Source organism: Scomber scombrus, chromosome 14 (assembly GCF_963691925.1).
Source record: "Scomber scombrus chromosome 14, fScoSco1.1, whole genome shotgun sequence".
NCBI lineage: Eukaryota > Metazoa > Chordata > Actinopteri > Scombriformes > Scombridae > Scomber > Scomber scombrus.
The window spans coordinates 16473139-16495286 of NC_084983.1; the positions used below are offsets into that span (position 1 = coordinate 16473139).

The following is a 22148-nucleotide window of genomic DNA, read 5'->3' on the forward strand; positions in this document are numbered from 1 at the left end:
TAAAGGCAAAGGCAAGAAAGAGGACAGAGCTGTGCACAGAGAGGCAGGGACAGTCAGACAAAGGCATGCATAGTTCTCTTTCATAGTTCCTAAGGCACCGCTAGTGGTTTTTTACTATTTGCACATGCTGCTACGTTCGGGGACATTTCCGTCTTGCGCCTTTTCACACATGCCAGGGCAACGTCAGAAAAGATGGTGCAAGGGACAGTCCGGTAGATGGCAGTCACGCAACATTTGATGGGCAAGGCAGGGTGTATGTGTATGCAGCAGAAGACGTGTCTTATTGTTTTCAGGACCATGGCGAGCGACGGGCTATTTCTGGTCTGGTGCAATGTTTTTGTAATGATTTTAAAATATTCAGTTCGTGGGATAAAGGTATTGGCAAGGTAACTGTAAATAAGTCGTGGATTGAAATACATCATCAGCAGAGGAGTGTTGTCATTGGTTCGCTCGCTTCGTATGAAGCTTTTGTCAGATGGACCATTTACTCAGCAGATTATGCTGTTTTGGGCAGGAAATGCTGCAGCGGTATAATACAGATCGTGGCATGTGTAGGAATATTTTACGGTTGAGAAAATGTAGTGGCGAAGGAAAGGAAAGGTCTGGCTGATGGCAGGGCAGAGCAGTGAAAGTTTTCTGGATATAAAGGCGTAGATTTAAACTGATAGTTTTTTTGGTGGGTTTAATATGTTTTGCTGCTGGCCTCTTCCACAGCAGTACATTGTCTTCCTCTGTGCCAGTACTCCTGTTTGCTTCTCCAAAGTGGAAGTTGCCAACCCAAAAACAATTGCATGTAATACATTGACTTTGGATAACTAGCTCATATAACACCCCCTTAAACAAATTACAAACTATCCCTTTAAGAGGCCACACTGATGAAGGTTGTAATCTATATTAGCTATTAAACAGAAGTGGTTAACAGAGCACACCGTAATGTACACAAGCTCCAAATCACAGAATGAAAGTCTGAACCTCACGGCCAATACAGTAATACGAGGCATCGCAACTGAAATGTGGTCTCTTCCCATTGTTAAATTTCCAGCCATTGTTGATGGTACTTAGGATGTTTCTGGTGCTTAACAGGAGAGTGCCTGTCTGCACAGTGTGCACTTCAAAGTGTAGGATAGCGTAGAGGTTCAGTTTGGTGACCACTTTGACCAAGAGGGTCTAAATGTCCTGCAAAAGTTAGAGAGCGCTCCTCACTGGGGAGTTATATGATTCTCTCGATCGGTAGCCTGAGCTCAACAGAGGTTCTCTTTCTGTGCAGTTGCCCTCCTTTTGCAACAAATACCACTATAGCCGCAGTGGAGAAGCAGCAGAGATCCTCGGGGGGGCTGCTAGTGGAGTTGCAGGGGTTGTTTGACCAAGTTGAGGTTCTCATCAGAATTCTGTCTTCATGTGAAGCTGAGAGGAGTTTTAGTACTCTGTGCAGGTTAAAGACCTGGCTACAGGCGAGTGTGTCCCAAAACAGAATGAACAATATAATTAACATAAATAGAGGATGGATAAGCTGAACCTGAAAAAATATCTGGCAGGTATGTGTTGGACAGTATCACCAAAGGAAATATGTTTGGTTCTTTTGTTTACTAGCTGAGTGGTGCTTGTCTTCTCCTATGAGGCAGAGACAACTTTTAACAAGCTAGACATTGTGTTTTAGTTTCAGTGTGCTAAACAATACAGTGCAGTTAGTGTACTTCATTTATTTTATATGTAGAGTTACCATTTATAATTTTAATTTATAAAGTATTAGTAAAGAATGCAGTGAGAGAAATGGGTAACAGCCACATGAGCATTATTCTTGTTCAACTCTTAGCTTATAGATAGCTAAAGACTGCTGTGGTATTTAGTGTACAACAGCTACTGGCGAAGATAACTCACTCTTTAAAAAAAAAAAAAAATTCTTATGAATTACAAATAAGGTCAGTGGTTTGGAATAATGCCATCAAAATATACCAACAGTATTGATTAGTGTGCTACAACTGAATTGATGAATCAATATGGTATGGTATCAAAACTATGAGCTAAAAGAGAGTAAGAAGCACTGTAGAGCAGGTGTTGGCATTATGAAGGAACCCTTTTACATTACATATATTAGTTACAATGATTTGATGTTTTCTCCTTTTTTACTCCTTTGTTACTATTTTAATCTCTTACTTTTACAAAAAACGTTCTACGGACAGATGTTGCATATTACCATTCGCTACAAACACTGTGATACTTGCCTGTCTTATATATATTATATCTGTCCCTATTAAATAAACCAAAATAATAAAGTAATAATAATAATAATATTGATTACGTGGGTCTAATAACCAGAAGTCTAGTCCAGGCTAAGTGAACATACTGTTGTGGTAAACATAACATCCAGCATTAAGCAGAAACATTGTGGTGCAGTCAGTTGGGTTTACTGTTTAGTTCCTGGCTTGCAGCTGTGAGAAACAGCCAATACTTTATATCAAAAAGTTTTGTTTTCCACACTTTTCTTAGTATATTCACTTAATCTATAGTTTTCTCCTGTGGTTCTGCTTCTATCATTATAAAATATATAACTACACTTTGCAGAGAAGCCTTGACAACACTGGTCATAATGCTACCACACACTGCTACAGTAACCTCAATATATATATATATATATATATATATATATATATATATATATATATATATTAGTATTGGGATTATTGCAGTGATTTGTCAAGGATATCACAGGTAACATTGCTGTGCAGAGTTAAGAGCAGCAAGTACTGGTTTTGTGGAATTTGTCTGATTCCTTGTTTTTCTTCATCTATTTATTGTATGTTTTTTAAAGTAATTTTTGTCTTATTTTCTGAAAACGACGGAAAACATCTGCCTGTATAGTACAATATTTCAGCATGTGTCAGATTCAAGAATACTTTCAACTACTTCCTAAAATGAAGATTCAATTCCTGTTAATTTTAGGTTTTGTTCCAACATACATATACTCCTTTTAGGAAACTGGGTTTTATAAGAAACAGGTTGACATGTTATTATAGCTGGGTAATTTCTGTTAACTTGTTTCCAGAAAACGTTCACGTTTACACCGAATTTACATCATTGAAGTCGGAGAGCATTCAGGCTTTCTGGTTAGTGTTGCTCGATACCTTTAATACATCTGACTGAATTGTTTAATTAGGGCTGCACACACATTTACTGTTTTATGATGATTTAATTAAGACAAATTATTTAACCATCATAAAATGACTGAGTGCAGCTCTCTGTTGAGAAATTGCATATCATTAAATTTGATAATCAGAGAATGAATATTTAATACCACCTCATACTGTAAACATTATGCTGATGTTGGATTATCCAAAATTATGATTATATACCCCATAACCTGGTTTGATTTCAGCATAATTAATCATCCTTCACTTTTCTTTTGATGCAGGAATAGCCTGAGATGGCCTAAAGGACTTTCTTGTTTCATAAACTTGCAACCTGCTAATTTTACTCTATTTAACAAGAGGATCAACGCTGCTTAGATACTGTAATTGTAAATAAGTAAACTCTATTTTAAAGACAGTTTACAGTAGAATACTTATCACTGATGAGAATGATGTGCTAAACTCATGCCATGACCTAAACTGTCAATTTACTTTCAACATGCTGTGACAATAATACCTTTAAACGGGTACTGACATTATATCTTGTCCGTATTTGGACAGATTAATTAGAAAAAAACTCAGTGCACCAGATTATATCACAACTGGGACCGACTGGTGAAATAAGATGCAATAAGACAGTGCTAGAGTCTTAAGCTGTACTGTCGCCATGGTTAGTGGTTTGGAGTTGTACCACTTATTTAATATACAGGCTTTATCTGCAGGGTCGAGACCGGTTACTGCAGTTTTAGACTCACATAAACTATAAACATTCAGTTATTTGTAGTAATTGAGAAGACTGGCTGAAACTTTTACATTTGGTATTCATGTTTATTTAATCAGGATTGTCTATTTGACATTTTCTTTTTAATAATCTTCAAAAAAACACTTTAATGTTGTTTGAGCTGCTAAAAACTACAGTGCAGAGCTGTTTGATGATATACTTTTAAAAAAAAACAACAACAACAACATATTTCTGTCCTGCTTGTGAAGATGCTGCATTTGTACTGAATTAATGGGCATGGAGCACCTTGGATTGCCACAAACATGCTGGAGAAGTTGGAGTGCTGACAGACTAACACATTGTAGGTTTTTGTGTTTTCAAGACATTTCACAATGTCAGTAATAGAAAATAACAACAAAAAAAACAAAAATCCAAATATAAATGAATAACAATGTCACAGTGTCTCTTTGGACCTTATGATGCAGTGACATATTTAAAGTCAATTCTGAGCTGATGGAGCTGCCGACATGAAACAGCTCTTTTTACTGAACTCTGTGCGTTCCCTCGGTAAAGCCAACAGCATGAAGTCCGAACTCTCTGCTCCCTGTAAACTGTCATTTTAATCGTAATTTTTTTTATTGCCTGCAGTTTCCTCATCTTCTACATTTTATTGTTTATTTTCACTGCTCTCGTCCTTCTGTCACTGTATGTCGCAAACTGACAAAATTGTAAAATTCTGACCCTGACCAGTTTTATCAGTCACACTGAAAATTTTAAATTAACTTTGTAATTATGATTTATTTATCTATTTATTCTACTTGAGAGCATGGATAAGATTCAAAATGCACCTACCATAGATATTGAATGAGTCGACAGGAGTCAAACCGAGCCAACCCCCCCCCAAAAAAAAAAAAAAAGGAAAAAAAATCTATTTAATGAACAAGCTGCATCTTCAGCTCACAGTGCAGCTCAGAGCAGCTCCTGTACTGACACAATGTAAATTGCATTGCATTGGACTAGGCGCTATTGATATTACAATAGCAAAGACATGTCATGTGGTGCAGCAACAGATGACATTGCTGAATACATATTCTGAAGCGCTGAAAAGCTTCACTAGCTTGGGAAATTGAACCTGTGTGTAAAAGCAAAGCATACAGGAGGTTAAGCAAACAATGTATGCTTGTGATTGATTTAGTCATTAATCTGTGCTCTACCCCATACGTTATGTATGTGACTGCACTCACGTAACGCATGTGTTTGTGTGTGTTTAAAGAGCCTGTCTGTGCACACATGGATAAGACTCCTTGTGTTTAACTGCTGCGTCCCTCAGCCCATCTCCATCCTCTCACGTCTTCTCTTCTATTGATTGGCATACAGAACAAACACATGACTCACCTATGCAAAGGAAGGGGAAAAAAAGAGGTTTTGTCTGTATAGCGGCAGGTCAACCAAGACAGCACTGTGACCTTTGAAAGTTGGTGTTATTTTGCTCACCGTCTCATCTTTTCAAATCATTATTTGATTAATCCATTCATATTTTGTGCTGTAAAATTATAACATTCACAGGACCTGCAGTGACATCTTCCAATTGCTTGTTTTTTTTTTTTTTTTTCTGGCAGTGCTAAAATTCAAAAATATATGTGTGGTTGATAATCTGTTCTTAACTGGAGGATATTTTGGAGCCCATTTCCATCTGAACTTATCAAAACACCAAATGAGGGTATCTATTTTAAAGAATGGAGGTTAATTCTCCAGTAGAGCTCCAGAGACTTGGAAAATATACCAAGGAGCAAGTTCTGGAGGCTTGTGATGGAACAGCACGTCACTAATGCTGCGTCTCAAATCACATACTTCTGTTAGTTCAGTGCACTTACAGGAAATGGTGATTAGCTAGGGTTAGAGACTGCTAAATTAACCCAATAAACCTACTGATGGCTTATATGTGACAACAGTATAGTGGAGCTTAGTGCAAAAACCACATGTATAATTAACATTTGTATAATGTGGCGATGTTCACCGTAGTTACAACATCCTCGACTGCCATTTCCAGTTTGAAAAGTGGTCCATCCCTTTCTGCTACGGAGCCAAGATGGCGATCATTGAGGGCAAGAAGTGTCCACAGTTACACACTCAACTTTTTGACTGTTTAGAGTGCACAATGCAGGAAAGTACAGAAGTATGCAATTTGAGACACATTACAAGACATTTTGTGTTCATGTTGACACTTACTGCATACATGTCTTTTTACTAATAATAGTGCTTTTATTTTTTACTTAATTTCATACAGGCCTGGGGCTCATCAGATGCTTTCATGACTGGCTTCAGCTAAACATCCCTGAAATAATATCTATATCTATATGGTTTTGTTCCTTGTAACTTCTACATCTCTAAGTTCTTTAATTGCCTCATAATTAACTATGAGTTCTTAATTTCAGTCTAAGCCACTTTCTCTGCGTCAACTCTGCAGACTAACAGTAGTGAACATTAACGTCTATGTGACTGGACCAAAAGAGCATCTGTAATAAATCTAACTTTTTGGAATTTTCTCATATATTCCTTTAATGTTTATTAACAACCTTTACAGAGTGATGCTGCCAATATTGACACATGGCTTTTCCCCCCTATTCCTCTGAAGTACTGAGCACTGCAATCATTGGCAAATACTTCAAAAGGGTAAAAGAGCCAGATTTGGCAGCTTATACACCTATTTGGCACATACACTTTTTCAGTCCAATGTAAATGAAACATAAGTAAAAGATGAACCTAAACACTGAAAAGACAGCTTATTAGAGGGTCCCGATTTGAATGAGTCGACTATTTCTTTAGTTATAGGCGGTTTTACAAAAGAAGGCGAAATAAAAATGCAGTGCTTAGGATAGCAAATATGCACCATTTGTTTGAGACAGTGTTTGTCATTGTCTCTTGTTTGGCGATGCACGTTGAGGTGTTTATTTATTTCCCATGTTGCTGCTTTGCTGGCAATCAACAGCAGAGACCACCACTACTGCTCAGTGGCAGCAGTACAGGTTTATGACCAGGAACAGGCCTGTGAAGTACTGGTCTCCATCCAATCAGCCCCAAGGGACGATCTCTTTCTGCTCAATTTGAATTCATGTATATAACTGTACATGTACAAGTGTCGCTGGAACTGCTTATTGGATTAAAAGGCTCGGTAGAAGGGAAACAGGGTAGACGTGGGATAAAGGCAGCAAGACTTGATTTATAGCACTGAATTCCTTCTGAGCAGGAAAATAAATATTTCTTTTTATAATACAATTCTTATATTTATAATTCAAGATTCTACATTTCAAGATTCATTTATCATCATTTTACTTATTTTAAGTTATAATGGAAGTCAGACTGTAGTCCCAAAAAACAAAAAAAAGCCAGACATTATATAAATAGATTAATAAATAATAAGTAATGAAGCTGTTTTTTTATATTGGAGTGCAGAGGATGAATTGAGGAGTCTCACAGCCTGAGGAAAGACGCTGCTCTGTAGTCTGGTGCTACTACAGCGTATACTTCTGTATCTCTTGCCAGATGGCAGCAGGGTGAACAGGCTGTGGCTGCGCTGGGTATTGTCTTTTAGTATCCTTTGCACTCTGCGCAGGCAGAGATGGGTACCAATGATGTTGTGGGTGGTTTTAATCACCCACTGCAGAGCCTTCCTGTTTGGGGCCGTACACATCCTGTGCCAATTTTGTGATGTTTCCATTCAGGATGTGTTCTGTTGCCTCTCTGTAAAAGTTAACAAGCACTTGGGATGGGATTTTTTTCTTTCTCAAATGTTCTTAAGGAATATAGTCATTTCTGACCTTTCCTTCTGTGCTGCTGATTTCAAGGAACCTAAAGTTGTTTATCTTCTCCACCTCAGCTCCACTGATATAGACAGGGATGTGTGTCTTTGCCTACTTTTTTCCTTCTTAAATCATCAATCAGCTCCTTGGTTTTGTTGATTTTGTTAATTCAAAACCTTCATGGTACATGTTTCTATAGTAGGTGCAACCACAGCTTTTATCTATGTGATTTTAGAAAATGTTATATCCTCTTTAGTATAAAATCACCCTATTTTCTATCTGATTTGTTCAGTTTGTTTGTTTCCCCATTATGAAAACTCATTATTCACAACTTCATGTATACCTGTTGTTTTGATAAATGTAATACAATGTGCATTTCCAACGCACTAATGATACAAAAACAGAGGCATACTTCCCTTTTTAACAGAAGTAACGTTCTCACTCACAACTTTTTGGCTCAAAGAGTACAAACATAACATATGCAGGTCATGTTGAGTTTCACTGACAGTAACTAAACAGGAATCGAAATAACAACAAAGTAGAAGCCATTGTAATAAGTAAGTGAATTGAATGGCAGGTATATGTTTGCAGCATGCAACACATGAGGTGGTTTCAGTTGGTGAGAAGCTGAGACGAACATTTGGAAGATGTGCTCTTATTGTTAGAGCTACCACTGGCTACATGAGAAAGAGAAATCAAATTGGTACACTCTCTTGGACGGCATTTCAACAACGTCTTAGAAATGGGTGTCCAAATAGAATTGCAGGATTTTTTATTGCTTTTTGGTTTGTTTTTTTGGGGGAGGGGGTTTGCTAGGAGGACATTGCATTGACACTGTGAGGAACACAATGAAAAAACAGCTCCAGGTCCAAAAATACATCGCAGAATGGCAAGAGAAATGTGATTGTCATTGGTTGTCAACAGCCATATCCCTCCTTAGTCCTCTAACAACGATGGCTGTATTCTCTCATTAATTTTTGCACATATCAAGATGAACTATTGTTTCAAACCATCAAATCTCAATTATTAAAGCATCATTAAGACCTCAAGAATGAAACCTATGAAATATTTAGTACTTCATAGCCAATTAAACAAAAAAAAACACTGACCATCCATATCAAAGCAGTGATACTTATTTAAACAAAAAGAAATATGAAGAGCACCACACTTGAAAGCACTTGAAACTCAATTGTTATTACTTATGAATGGTTTCATTCAAAGTTTTGTCATTTTGAGAAAATGTTGTTTTGTTTTTAGAATAAAACTCTTCAGATCATTGAGTTCTGTCTTTAGAGCTCTCTGGTAAACTGCAGCGTACACCAGGATGCTACAGCTGGCGATATTTAGGACGTTGATGAAATGAAGATGTATCAGTCAGCGGCAGCGACTGCAGCAACGATATTTGGAAGAAATGGACTGTGGAGAATGTAAAAGTGAGATGGACAGAAATCGAAATGTACCAGAGAGAAACTGAGATTGAGAAAGATTCTGGCTTGGTCGCTATGCAGTTTTAACACTAAAGATGCTGAGAAGAAGCAACACATTGAAATATAGAAGCTGAAAAAGCTGCAATATGATGAGAAGTAGCTGGTAAGGAGAAGGAAAGGATATGCAGGGAAGGCTTACCTGGGATCTGTGCAGCTCCTGAGTTGGAGGAGGACATGCGGGAAAGAGTAGAAAGGGGGGAAAAAACAGAAAGGGAGGTTAGCATTCAGAGCCCCATACACAGATAATTGTCCCCATTTGCAAGTGCATAGAGGCGCATGCTAGTAAAGTACAGGAGAAGCCAGGTAAGAATGCAATGAAAGGGCATTCATGCTGCTCCCCTCCTGAAAAAAGAATGTTTAATCATCCATAAGATCACAGCTGATTGGAGAAACAAACAGTTGGTGAAGTTACAGTAAAGAGTAAGATTTTTAACTCCAAAGGCAAACTCATGTTGTTAAAAATAAACTTTCAATATCATTTTTCATACCAAAATGTTGTGGATTGCAAGAACTAAGGAAATTAGTATATCTATATCTGCAAGTGTAATGCCAAATATCTAAACATATACTGTATACTGTATATAATATCCCAATAATCATCGTTAACACAGAATAATGTTGACAATAAGTAACAGTCCATCACAAAACACTTCATATAACAACATGTTTACCTTCCTCTGGAGAGTAAACAGACACAAAGATACTAAAACCTTCAACTCTTCAACACATGATAACAGTAATGATAGTGTCAATTTCACATTTCATACTTTGGAAATTATGCTTTGGAAAGCCCATATGATCCACATTAACCCTAACATACTGTCATATTCTCTGAATTTTGCACATTTGCATGTACAAAAATGTGTATCAGCTGCACAAAAATAAAAAAAATATATGCACTTTATTTAAATGTTTATATACTGTGAGTCACTTTAAGAAAATCCCAGCTAAAATAAAGGTGTATAGGGTGTTTTTACAACTCTTAAATGTAAAAATAGGTCAAATTTGACCATGCAAAGTATGAAAGGGTTAATAACAGTATAGTTGCATAATCTGAATGTAGCTCAGTGAGAGTATGTACATTTTTGTTACGGGTTCTTACACTTATGGGATTTAATGTTGGGAAGGGGCCTTGTAAGGTTTTAAAGGAAGCAAATCTGAGGTGCAAGTGCAAACCTCTTCTTGTGCTTTTCAGGTAACTAACACGCTCCCCTCAGCTCTCGTGTGTCTTTTGGTTAAGCATGATGATTTTTACTTTTACTGCCACTTTTGTGTGTAAAAACAAAACAGCAATAATGTGGAAATACACATTTATGTCTTGTGAAAAATGAGAGTAAAACAGACTTCTAAATAAACAAGTGAGATCAGGCTAAAAGGGGTTATATTAGCCTCGAGTGAGACATCTTTATAAAATCCAACATTGCAGTGAAACAAGCGGCGTTGGCGTTCAATATACAGCCTGGCATCCATTTAGGCCCCCATCGTTGAAGAACATTTTTCAGCCAAGTAAGCATCAGGATTCCAGCTACGAGGCAGCTTTTGATTAGAAAACCTATTTCCTCTTAAACTTTTGCCAAATTTCAATCATGGTGATATTTTAATTACCGTTATCCAGCGCAAAGGAAGAGAGGCAGAGATTGAGTGGATGTGTGTAAGGGGAGGAAGAAGACAAGTGAGAGGGAGGCAGTTTTTTTTTTGCATGTGAGCAGGGAAAATGAGAGGAAAATACAGAGTGAAGATCAAATTAAACAAAGAGCAGAATCTCAGCTCTTTTGCATCCTGTTACACAGCCCTGTTTGTGACAAAGATGTCTATGAATTGTTGCTCCTTTGCTTTTAGTAAATATATATAACATGCCTCTCTGAGGTTAAAAGCTTACTATGCTTTAAATGGATTATATTGTGCAACGCGTCATGAATAAGCAGTGTTGGGGTCTTTACTAAAAAAAATGCATTACTTAATTATTCCCTGTGGAAAGTAATTACACTACTAGTTACATTACTTTTGCGCTACTCCTTAGCAACGCTGGCGATGTTGTGTAAAAATAATCTATCAACACATGAAATAATATAGTCTTGACCATCATAACACCATGTTTTACAAATAATAACTGCCTCAAAATAATATATAGACAATCTGTTTCTCCTGGGAGCACAAGACTGAGTCTAAAGAGACTCTCCACAGGCTCACTAGCTGGCGTTTCCATCCCAACATAACACCGGTCCAGATAGCTCACTACAGTTTAATGATGGCTGTCTGTTCACTATTATATATTATAAAACATATTATATTATATTGTTTGGTCAATATTATCAGTACTTTGCTGAGTTTGTTTCCAAAAGACGGAGATTAATGAGCAACGCACAAGCTTTGTCTGCTTGGTTGGGGTCTGCATACACTCAGCTTCAGCATCACTGTGGGTCCGTAAGTGCTTCGCTATTAGCTTTGTGTTAGCACAAGAGGTCAGTCAGTTGTACTGCAAGCGTGCATGAAAAGCAACTATCATTATTGTTTTATCCACCCAATTTATACATAATTTTGAAGAACTTATGTAACCAGGTAACGCCATATTTCTTTGTTAAGTAACTGTAATGTGATTACTGAATGTAGACACTGTAACGCGATACATTACTGAGTTACAAGTAAATGTAATGTGATAACATGTTACACCCGACACTGTAAAAAAGTCACGTTCATTTTCCAAGCCCTGATTTTCATCATGTGCCTTAAAAATGTAAGTGTTTAATGAGTCCAATGTGACAAACTCTAACAAATGATATTCCAGTTCTAAGAAAAGATGACATCTGCTTGATTAACGTTTGACAGCCTTCAGTATCACTGGAAAAGCTTTTAAGCTGTAGAGCTCATCTAAAGAGTAAACAGCTAAATCATGAAGTCACCCAGTATAGCATCAGCATCAGTCATCCACTGCTTTGGCATTCAGCTGTAGCACAGAGGAAGCTGAGTAACAAAGTGTTTCACAGAGCCACATAGTCTACCCAGACCACCCTAGACTTCAGGTTCATGCAGTGTGATGGGGTGACTGGGGTTTTGCTTTGGGGAGATTACACAGCAATAGGCGAGACATAGAGTAGTTCTCCCCATGCTAAGTAAATGGAGAGCGGGTGAAGAATAACTGCATGGCCGTTTTGCCCCTTATGGGCCTTGTGGGAGCTTTTGCTATCCCAACCCGACCCACAACCTCCAGAGGTGAGGTTAAATGACAAGCACTGTAGAGATGCATTAAACATGAGTCATTTGGACAGAGAGCTAGACGCTGGACCACTCCAGAGATGATAGGGACATTAACCAGGGTTTCACCAGGGCCTGAGCTGCATTTAATGAAGGCCTCCACTACCTCCCAATGTCTCTCTCTATGTTTGACAGCCAGGGAGTTAAGTAGTTCAAGATAAACACAGCCACTACCCTTTCTGCCTCAAGTTGTCAGATATTCTGCCTCTTCCTCTTTCCTCCCTCCTTCGCCTGAAAACCGGCGGTTGTCGAAACCGACTTGGAAAAGTCCTTGTTGAGCAGACGCAGCAATAATTAAGGTTATTGTTAAAAAACAGTCAGCAACAATGAAGAAAATAAAGATGATTTTTTTTTACTGTTTAGAAGTTAAACACAGAAAGATGTAAGTTACACAATAAGAATGCAATGTGGTTTTTAAACAGCACAAGCATAAATAACACTACATTTAAATACCCACAGTATACAAAATTGGAAATAAAATGCATCTTTTGTTGTTGTTTTTTGTGCAGCTGATACACATTTTTACATATGCAAATGTGCAAGTTTGACCAAACATCAGCATTCAGGCATGTTGTTGCATTCATCATATTCTATAAAATGCTGCCCTTGACCATAACATAGTGATTGTGGATGTCCTTTTTTCCAAAAGATTAATCAAATAGTAGGATTACTAAAAAATGTATTAATGACTGATGGGTGAATTTATGAATGTGAATTGGTGTAGAGACTAATTATGAGTCAGAATATAAACAGTATGCAGTAAGGTTAAGTATAATTCTGTTTTTTTACAACTTATTTTTGTATCTGTGGCCATCATCATGTCTATCTGTTATTACATTCATTCATAGCAATCACCATTAAGTCACAAACTAAATGCTGACATTTGTGTGTTTGCTCAAAGCCAAGAGGTAAAGTTAATACCGAAGATCCACCACAGCTTACAGACCAATTTACCAGTTCATCATTGACCCACCACACCAGACTTTCTGTACTTTTGCACAGCAGTATTTGGGATTGTTTGTGGTTCGTTTTTTTGGATTTTACTTCTAAATACCTCTAAAGACTTAACTGTTGGCTTGACTACAAATTCTGGATCACTAAAATCATCCTCTAGTGGACTTAAAAATGCACGCCAAATTACAAAAAACACAAAATACCAAAATCTGGATGATAGTTGTTCAGATGTCTTGTTTTGGACCAATGACTGATTAACTGAAAATGACTGAAAAAACATTCATGGAAAGGAAAGATCACATCTAAGAAGTTAAAACAATGCTCCATTTAGTCCCACCACTGAAAAGAAAACACCATTTTGATCCAGTTATGAAAAACATTCCATTCAGGAAATAACATGAGCCAACCTCACTTAATAAGAAAACTGGCAAGTCATGGAAGGTGTCATGGAAGTGGTCTAAAAAAACTAAAAAAAAAAACTCCCGACATAACAGTCCTGCTTTCATCTGTATTCATCAGGTAAGGGAGGCCTGGGCACTCTGCTCTTCGCTAGAAACACAAAGACAACAATGGCTTCCTTCAACACAGCACGACCACACGCTTCCAAGCGCGTCATCTTCAAACGTAGCTCTTGGTTAATGGCCCGGAACACACATTCAATGTCTATCAAAGAGGGACGTTGCTGGGATGGATGCACATGCTGACAACCTCTCTAGGTCGCTCCTCGATCACACAAACACACGCTTACACTTTTGTCTGCTTCACACTCCAACCATCACACACACACACACACTCCAACCATCACACACACACACACACTCCAACCATCACACACAAACACACACTCCAACCATCACACACACACACTCCAACCATCACACACAGACACAGACACAGACAGACACACACACACACACACACACACACACACACACACACACACACACACACACACGTATGCAGAGAAACCCTCCCTGCAGTCAGTTTAAGTATAGCAAGCAATAATGTGTTGATTAAATCTGTGATCAGCTGCCTAAGGGGCATGAAATTGGACATGATGAGTGTGGCACATTAAAAACTAATTATCAATAGCACCAATCCTATTGTCTTTCTTTTAAACCAGTCACAGCAGTAAATCAAGTGTGGAGAATGGAACACTATGTGGTTTATCACAATGAGCTCTGGGGTTACAACCATACTGTACCTGGATTCTGGCTGCTTCAAAGCTATTCGATAAAATATGAATGTATCTTTTAACGCCTGTAGCACTTCCTTATTTTACTGCAAACTCATGGAGCGCTGACAAAATACGCTGCCAGCGAAGAATCATGCTGCTCTACTTGGTGTGCTACACAATTTGAAGCTAAACTAGAAAAAATGTATTTGTGCCCAACAACAAAACACTGTTTTTGAATGAGTACTGGCAAACAGCATTTCTAACTCCTCATGTCTGCATGAAGAGAAAGAAAGGAACATTATTTTTTGACATTTGGCTTCTGTCTGAGTTTCTGACATTTTATATATTTGATATTGGAAGTATGAGCGAAATGTGACAGCTGAAAACTTCTTGTCTCCAAATAATAGGAGCTAGAGAACTGCAATTAATTCTCGGATGAATCCATTTATGAATCCGTATTTGTGGAAATAAAGTTACTTAACTTACTTAGAAGAAAAGGTTAATAAACTAGGGCTAAAGAGAATGTCACAGTAACATTAAAGGGATACTTCACCCCAATATCCAAAATACATAAATGTCTTCTTACTTGCAGTGCTATTTATTGAGTTGCCAAATTTTGATAGCAATCGGCTTGTGGTGCTCAAAGCACCAAAAAACAAAAAAAAAACAATTGAAAAATCCACAGATCTTTTTTTGTAAGCAGTTTCATATCAACTCAAGGTTGGTGGCTGTAGTTCGGAAGAGAAAAATTAGCTCTTACATGAAACCGCTCACAACAAGGTCAATGAATTATCTTGAGTAATGGCGTTGCTGTTGAGTTTTTCACATGTGCTTTTTTGGCCTTTTGCGCACTTCAAGTCGAGTGCTATCCAGTTTCATTGTATTCTCTACTGCTAATATTCGCAATAGATGGCAACTCACACAAAAAAAAATCTAGATGGGTTAATAGCACTACAGGTAAGAGGAAACAATATGTATTTTGATTTTGGGGTGAAGTGTTGCTTTAATACTGAAGCAGTTTTAATTATCACATCAGTAAATTTACCTACACTGAAACCATATTTTCAGGTCCAGCCTCTCGTTTAAGGATGCTTCCCAGATAGCTACGGCTGTTTTTACTGAGAGTCTTGTGATGTAACTGCAAATCTGCTGTATTTCAACATCAACAATGTGCTGTTGGACTGAATCTGCACTTGTCTCTTCTCACCAAAAGGATTTCTACTCAGTTATGCACTGAACTGTAAAGCAGCTGTCATTTGATGTAACCTAAGAGGTATAAACATAGCCTCTTTTCCTTCCTTTTTCCATTTTTTTTTCTCTCCTCTTCTTGGATGTTGCTCACCCATCCACTCTCCCTTTACCTCCGGCTGTCTCTGGGACCCGCTGATTAGAGCGCTGGGTGCTGTCCTGCTGATAAGGCTGAGAAACCTGCTTCCCTCCCTCCCTCCCTCCCTCCACCACCAATGGCGTTGTCCTCAGGGTGCAGGGGGGGGGAAAAGGAGCCCAGGGTAATGTCCCCTACACTCCCAACCCACACCCCCCATCTCTCCATTCACCAAGTTATGGTTGGCGGATGAATACGCTGCCTTGTGCATCTCATGACTTTGAAAAGATAGGCCTGCATTTTCCACGGTGGATAAGACCAGCAGGAGAAATGAGTAAAGTAATACAGCCCGGCTTATGACAGTGTAACATTATGCATCAAAGTCTCTTTTTATGAGTGAAATTTTGCATACTGGAGTGTGTTTACAGTACCATCTGCTAGATTGTGTACACTTAGCACTCGAAATGTAGGACAAACGCTGGTGCTCAAATGTGCATGAGTTTCATTTCATGAGATATCACATTGTCTAAACTCCCATCAGGCTGCCATAAGGGGGAAATAATATAGCACAGGTTATTCATGCTGAGAGTAATTTGATGTAATTATAACACAGTTGAAAATCTGTAGTTTTCCTTTGTGCGCTCTTGCTATGTTAACCCTTGCTTTACATTGTCAGTTCCTCTAAATTAAATATCAAGTTAAAGGCTGGTTATACTCTATATTTCCCTTTTTTTATGAGGTGCTTGGGGCTGAGTGCCACAGACAGTGTAAGAAAGTTGGAAAGTATTATGAAAGGGACTAACACACTTCTAGTTTGAATCTTCTCATGAAATATGTTGACAGTAACACAGATACAGAAGTACACCAGGCTTATACTTGAACACAATTACTAAATAATATTCAATGTCCCTGCTTTAAGTGGACATAAGACCCGCACAAATGTGATGAATGTATGAGCTAATGTGCTATTTGGATGCATGCTATACTATACAAACTGACAGACCAAAATAATAATATGAAATCCTGGTTGTGATTTATATTCCAGGTCAGTAATAAGAAGGTAAACATGGGGTGATATTCTGATGATAAAGACATAATAATAAAGTAACATCATGGTATTTAAAGGGTATATCAAGGTAATAGCAGAGATAATGTTTTGTGATAAGGTAAGAAGGGGCCAAAAACAAACGGTTAATAATAGAGAAACATCTTCACATAAAAATGAAGCTGAATTATTTAGTAATTCTATTGCAATTTTGGCAACCTGCTAAAAATATATGGTTATAGTAAATCTATTAGACAGTCCAGACACAAATACGTCTTTCATTACATCAAGGAGATGTAGAGTCAGTTGTAACCTATGGCTACCATGGTTTGGTATTGGACTGCATAATGTTGTAATGAGTAGTGACTTGTTTTTTTGCTCCTTGACTGAATGCGAAGGACAGAACATTAGAAAAGTCTTTGTGTGTCTGACACCAACAAGGTCCTAATTTTAAAACCACACCAAAAAAATGTGTCAACAAGCAACTACAGTAGAAAAAAAAGTACTCAATTTGCACTGCAAGATGTTTTTTTTTTCTTTTCTGGTATATCAGAATATAATTGCTTTCATCCTAACTATTAATGCTACAGTATTTACACTGAACTCCACAGCTCTCCCTCTTCTAATGAGATGTTAAAAAATAATTTTCTCAAGTTCAACAATCCACACTAAAGAAGAGAAAAATATCCAAATATGACCATGCCTAAGTGACATCTATGCGATGATGGATTGATAGGCAGAGGAAGACCCTAATCCATGAGGTGTCCTAAAGAAAAAGTCTTGGCCTGGCTTATCTCTGGGGTCAGGGAAGGTCCACAACCATTAATTTTAAATGAGTGGAATGGATTTGTGGTAATGGAAACCCAATGGCTCCAGACAGCATTGGGACTTGGTGGTGTGAAGACACCAAACGAGAGTGTGATAACCTGACCACTCAACTGTACGAAGTGGAAGGAGTCAAGAAACTGATTTGGGTTTTCTGCGCCCCCGCACACTGTGAAGTCTTAAGCGTAATGCATTAGAAAACTATCTGGAGGCATTCAAGTGTAACAGAGCTGAAGACATCAGGTAAACCCCTCTCTTTTGGTCTAAATAGTTTCCATCTAATTTAAGACTCTTTAGTTTTAGCAGATTATTTTCAGATTTTATGAATGTTAAACTGGTGAATTTAGGATTTTTGGTCAGTAGAATGAGATCTGTGATGCCTGTGTGCGACAACAGAGTGTAGAGTCCATAAATGCTACTGTCAGTTTCCACTCAGTGAAACAAACATAAATAAAAGTCTTGCTTACACTATAAGAAAACAATGGCTCATTTCACTTTACATGTAGCTTGTTCACACACTGCAAGGTGTGAACCTGAAAAGGACACTGAACAATATGTTCACAGCATCACATATTTCCCTCCACCATAAAGCATTTGGGATGCATTTTAACCGTTGTTTAAGCTTCTAGCTAACAAGATGTAGTTTAATGGCCCATTTTTTACATAAAACTATCCTTATATGGCAATTGTAACTCATGATAGGAAACTCAAATGATTGGCACATATAGCATTACTTCACATAGGTTATAATATTAGCCACTATTAGCAGATTAGACATGTTCTGTCCATACAAAACTATTCAATTTGAAAAGTATTTGAAGGTTTTTATAATTATTTTAATGCTATTACAGCTATGACTGTTTAACACTTAGAAATATACATAAACCTTTGTGGTTTAACAATAATTACAAACAGAAATCATTAACCTTGTTTGTGTCCTGTCAACTGTTTAACAGATGTCTCTTTTTATAATAGTGGTAAATGAGGAAAAAGCTTGACTGTAGGTGTTTTTTTTTGTGTGTGGCCACTGGGACACATTGCCAATAAGACTGACGGGGGACTAACAGCTCTCTTAATACATCTATGTTATAACTTACCAACTCAATTGTTCAAAATGGCTGCTGTGTTAAAAAGATCAATTTCAAAATAAGAGATGGTCGTCAGTGTTGACACTATAAAGGAAGTGGGGGGCGGGGGGCAAGTCGTGTGTCTATTTTGCATTGTTGTAATTCACATCAGAGACGGGCAGAGATCTGCACTGATACACAAACAGCACATTGACCCTTTACAGTCCTCTGGTAATGAGTGTATAATACATTTTGTTTGCAAGAGGGGAGGGTGGTAATGCAGGAGTTTTCCAGATTAAAATGCCCCACTTTGAGCAATGCAGCTCAGAGGCTATTACGCACAGTGCTCATTCCCTCCTACCTTGCTTTTTACTTAATTGAATCAGCCGGTCCCCATATCAGATATTCCTTAACGGAATACTGAAACCTATCCACCCTTTTCCTAATACCATTAGGGGAAGCGGGAGAGCAAGATGGATGCTTTAATCCTGCTGGTTCAGATCACACTAAAGGAGAGTGTGCCCTGCAGTCATACATTAGCCACAACATTCACTGCTGAGCCACAATATTCTTCGGTGCAGAAGACTTACCCTGTCACTGCCTGACCGAAAGCTACAATAACAAGAGGCCATTTCCTGAAGACAAGCTATAATGTAAATAACAGAAACAGTAGCTCATTGCACTGCTCTTTACGAGGGAGGAAAGACATGAATTATTGCAACTTGTTACAGTCGGCAGTATCTGATTTCCATGATGTCTACTACTGTATTTTATGAGTACACATGGGTCCAGTAGGTTTATGTCTTCTGTTCATGAACCCTGCAGATATGCAGGAATGCATGTCCAATTTGACACAATGTTGATACAGATGAATGGGGCTCAGGCAAGCCTCCTGCTGCTGTGGTATTCTTATTTCCCTACCTATTTTCTGCTGTGTCAAACCCCAGCTAAGGTGAGGTCCATTATTTGTGGCCAGCTCAAGCACAAACTAATCCTCTTATTTGGGAGGTCAGAGCCAATCATTATACAGAGGGGTGCCATTACAGTGTACACTCCAGTGAGCTGATTTCCCCTTACATAAATATATGACTCAAGGGACTGCTCTTACTCTCCCTCTCTAATTTATCTCAGTTTTTTCTCTAACTTTCAACTTTCCCCTCTTTTATTATCCAACCTTCTCAAACCCTTTGTCATTTCTACCTTTTTGTTTTTTCACTCTCCCACACTTTCTGTTCACATCCCCCTTTTCCCACCCTCATTTTTTTTTTTTCAGGATGACCAGAGCAGCGTATAATTGAATCTGGAGAGAATACATGAGCAGGAACAATTAGCTCAGTCACTCAGAATGTGGATATGGTGGTACAGTAGGATAAACAGAATAATAAAAAAAGGAAAGAAAGCAAGAAGATAAGCCTGAACTGTATGGGAACTGGAACAAAAGGTCTCACACAAGTGTACACACAATTCTGTTCCCACCAGTGCCTGACAAGGATGAGATACTCTCACTTTGCATTGCCTTCAATGTCTCTTGTGTCATACTGCCCTGCTTAAATGACATTAGCACTCATCTGATGTAACTTTAATGATCTTATGTATCTGTTTTGTTCAAAATGGCTGCTGTGGATGATTCCAGACTACTGTGGCTCTAAGACTGCAATGCTAATTGTAAAGAAAACTACGAATCAAAGTTTTTTTTTAAAATTGTTATTCTTGGCAATCATAATAAAGTAAACATGGATATTGTTGGATTGATCCATAAACAATAGCTAATTTATTTTTATTGATTATGTGGTTTAATTGCATTGTGAAATTCCTTAATGCCTGCATCCCTCCAGTTACCATCACAGATGGGACGGCAGCCTGGACCAGGACTGCACAGCTCTTGGTCCTGTTTAAGTTGTAATAAACATAAGTGCAACAATGCATGATGCTGTTGAATTTGCGTATATGTAAAACTGGCAAACAATAAGATATACTTTTCTACCAGGGCAAGGAAAAGTATGGAAAAGACTTCTCCTCTGTCAAAAAAAAGACCTGCTCTGGCACCAGCAAAGATGGACCATAAATACTTCATAAATACCAATTACCTCAAGAAGCAGGCATGAAGAAAAGAGCAGCTATTTCAGCCAATTATGAGGCTTCTCTCTCAAAGGGTGGAGAAAGACGACTCTTCCCTTTCAAGCCTCCCAATGAAAGTAGAAACCTCTGTCATGTTGTGGAGCCTCAATAATGTTTCCCTCCACCTTCATGTCAGGGATGAAAGGCCCAAAATGTCCTTTGAATGAAACCCCCAGAGGACTTAACATGCATCAATAACATTTCCATCCTTGAAGATGTTTGAGGGGAACTACACATAATCTCCTCACAGACTTTGAGGCTCCGCTCGCTTCCTGTGACTTTTATTTACCCCAATCTCAAAGGTCCTTCCTTGCAACGCCAGAGATGGAGACAGAGGGAAGAAGAAAGATGAACAAAAGAAAACAGAGGGAGGGAAAGGCTAGAGTTAGACAGCACATTGTGGTGAGTGTCGCCTGCTTAAAATAGGACAGCTGCCTCTTGAAGGAGCCATCATTCTTCATAGGGGTAGCCTGTCTTCATTTCCACCCTCGGCAAAGCACACAGGGCTTAACACACTTACGTCTAAGGCTTTGCTGCACTTGAAGGTGGCAGTAATTCCCTAGAATGCTGGCGGAGGGAGCAATGCAAAGCCACCCTGGAAAAACATCCAATTGCTTTAACAAGTTCAGCTGAGGCAATATTTTGACCTTTTGGATTCCCCAACAAGGTATTAGCCTATGTCTTAGTGTATGTCTTCGATCATTATTGCAAATAATATATTTATGTATTCATGAATAAGCAATGAAGCCAAACATACATTCAACATGCATGAGTAAGGGTCATTTTTCAAGATGTTGTTGGTATTTGGACCGCTTGCCTGATGAACACCACAGAGACAGAAAGGTGATACAGTAGTCCTCTGACACAAGCGCAACCACATAGCGTACCTTCGAACACAGGCTCACCAGGATGTCCCTAAAAGCCATTTGAAATCCTTGAAATTATAGTGCAAGTCTCCACAGTTTGGAGAGAAAAAAAACCAAAAAAAAACCTGCTGAACAAGCATGAGTCCGTGGTGCATTCCCAGTAGAAAACAGCAACAGCAGGGGCTCAAATGGGACAAAAACCAGCACACGCTTAGTAACGCTCTAGGAAACTTGGTCTGTTGTTTTGGTCCAAATGAATTATGAAGCGATTATGAAGCATTACTTTTGCATCATCAACATTACCACTGTATGGAATTAAATGTATTCAAGTGGACAGATAAATGATTCTTGACACCAATGCAAGGAAGTTTTAGAGTACATATATAC

General features: G+C 38.3%; 1 protein-coding gene across 1 annotated transcript in view; it reads right to left on the reverse strand.

Annotated features, from left to right (window-relative positions):
- cadm1a (cell adhesion molecule 1a) overlaps positions 1-22148 on the reverse strand; it is a 393907-nt gene that overhangs the window by 116558 nt on the left and 255201 nt on the right. Inside the window, exon 2 of the mRNA XM_062432889.1 lies at positions 9273-9290. Coding sequence (XP_062288873.1) covers positions 9273-9290 — 18 coding nt within the window. The remainder of the gene's footprint in view (positions 1-9272; positions 9291-22148) is intronic.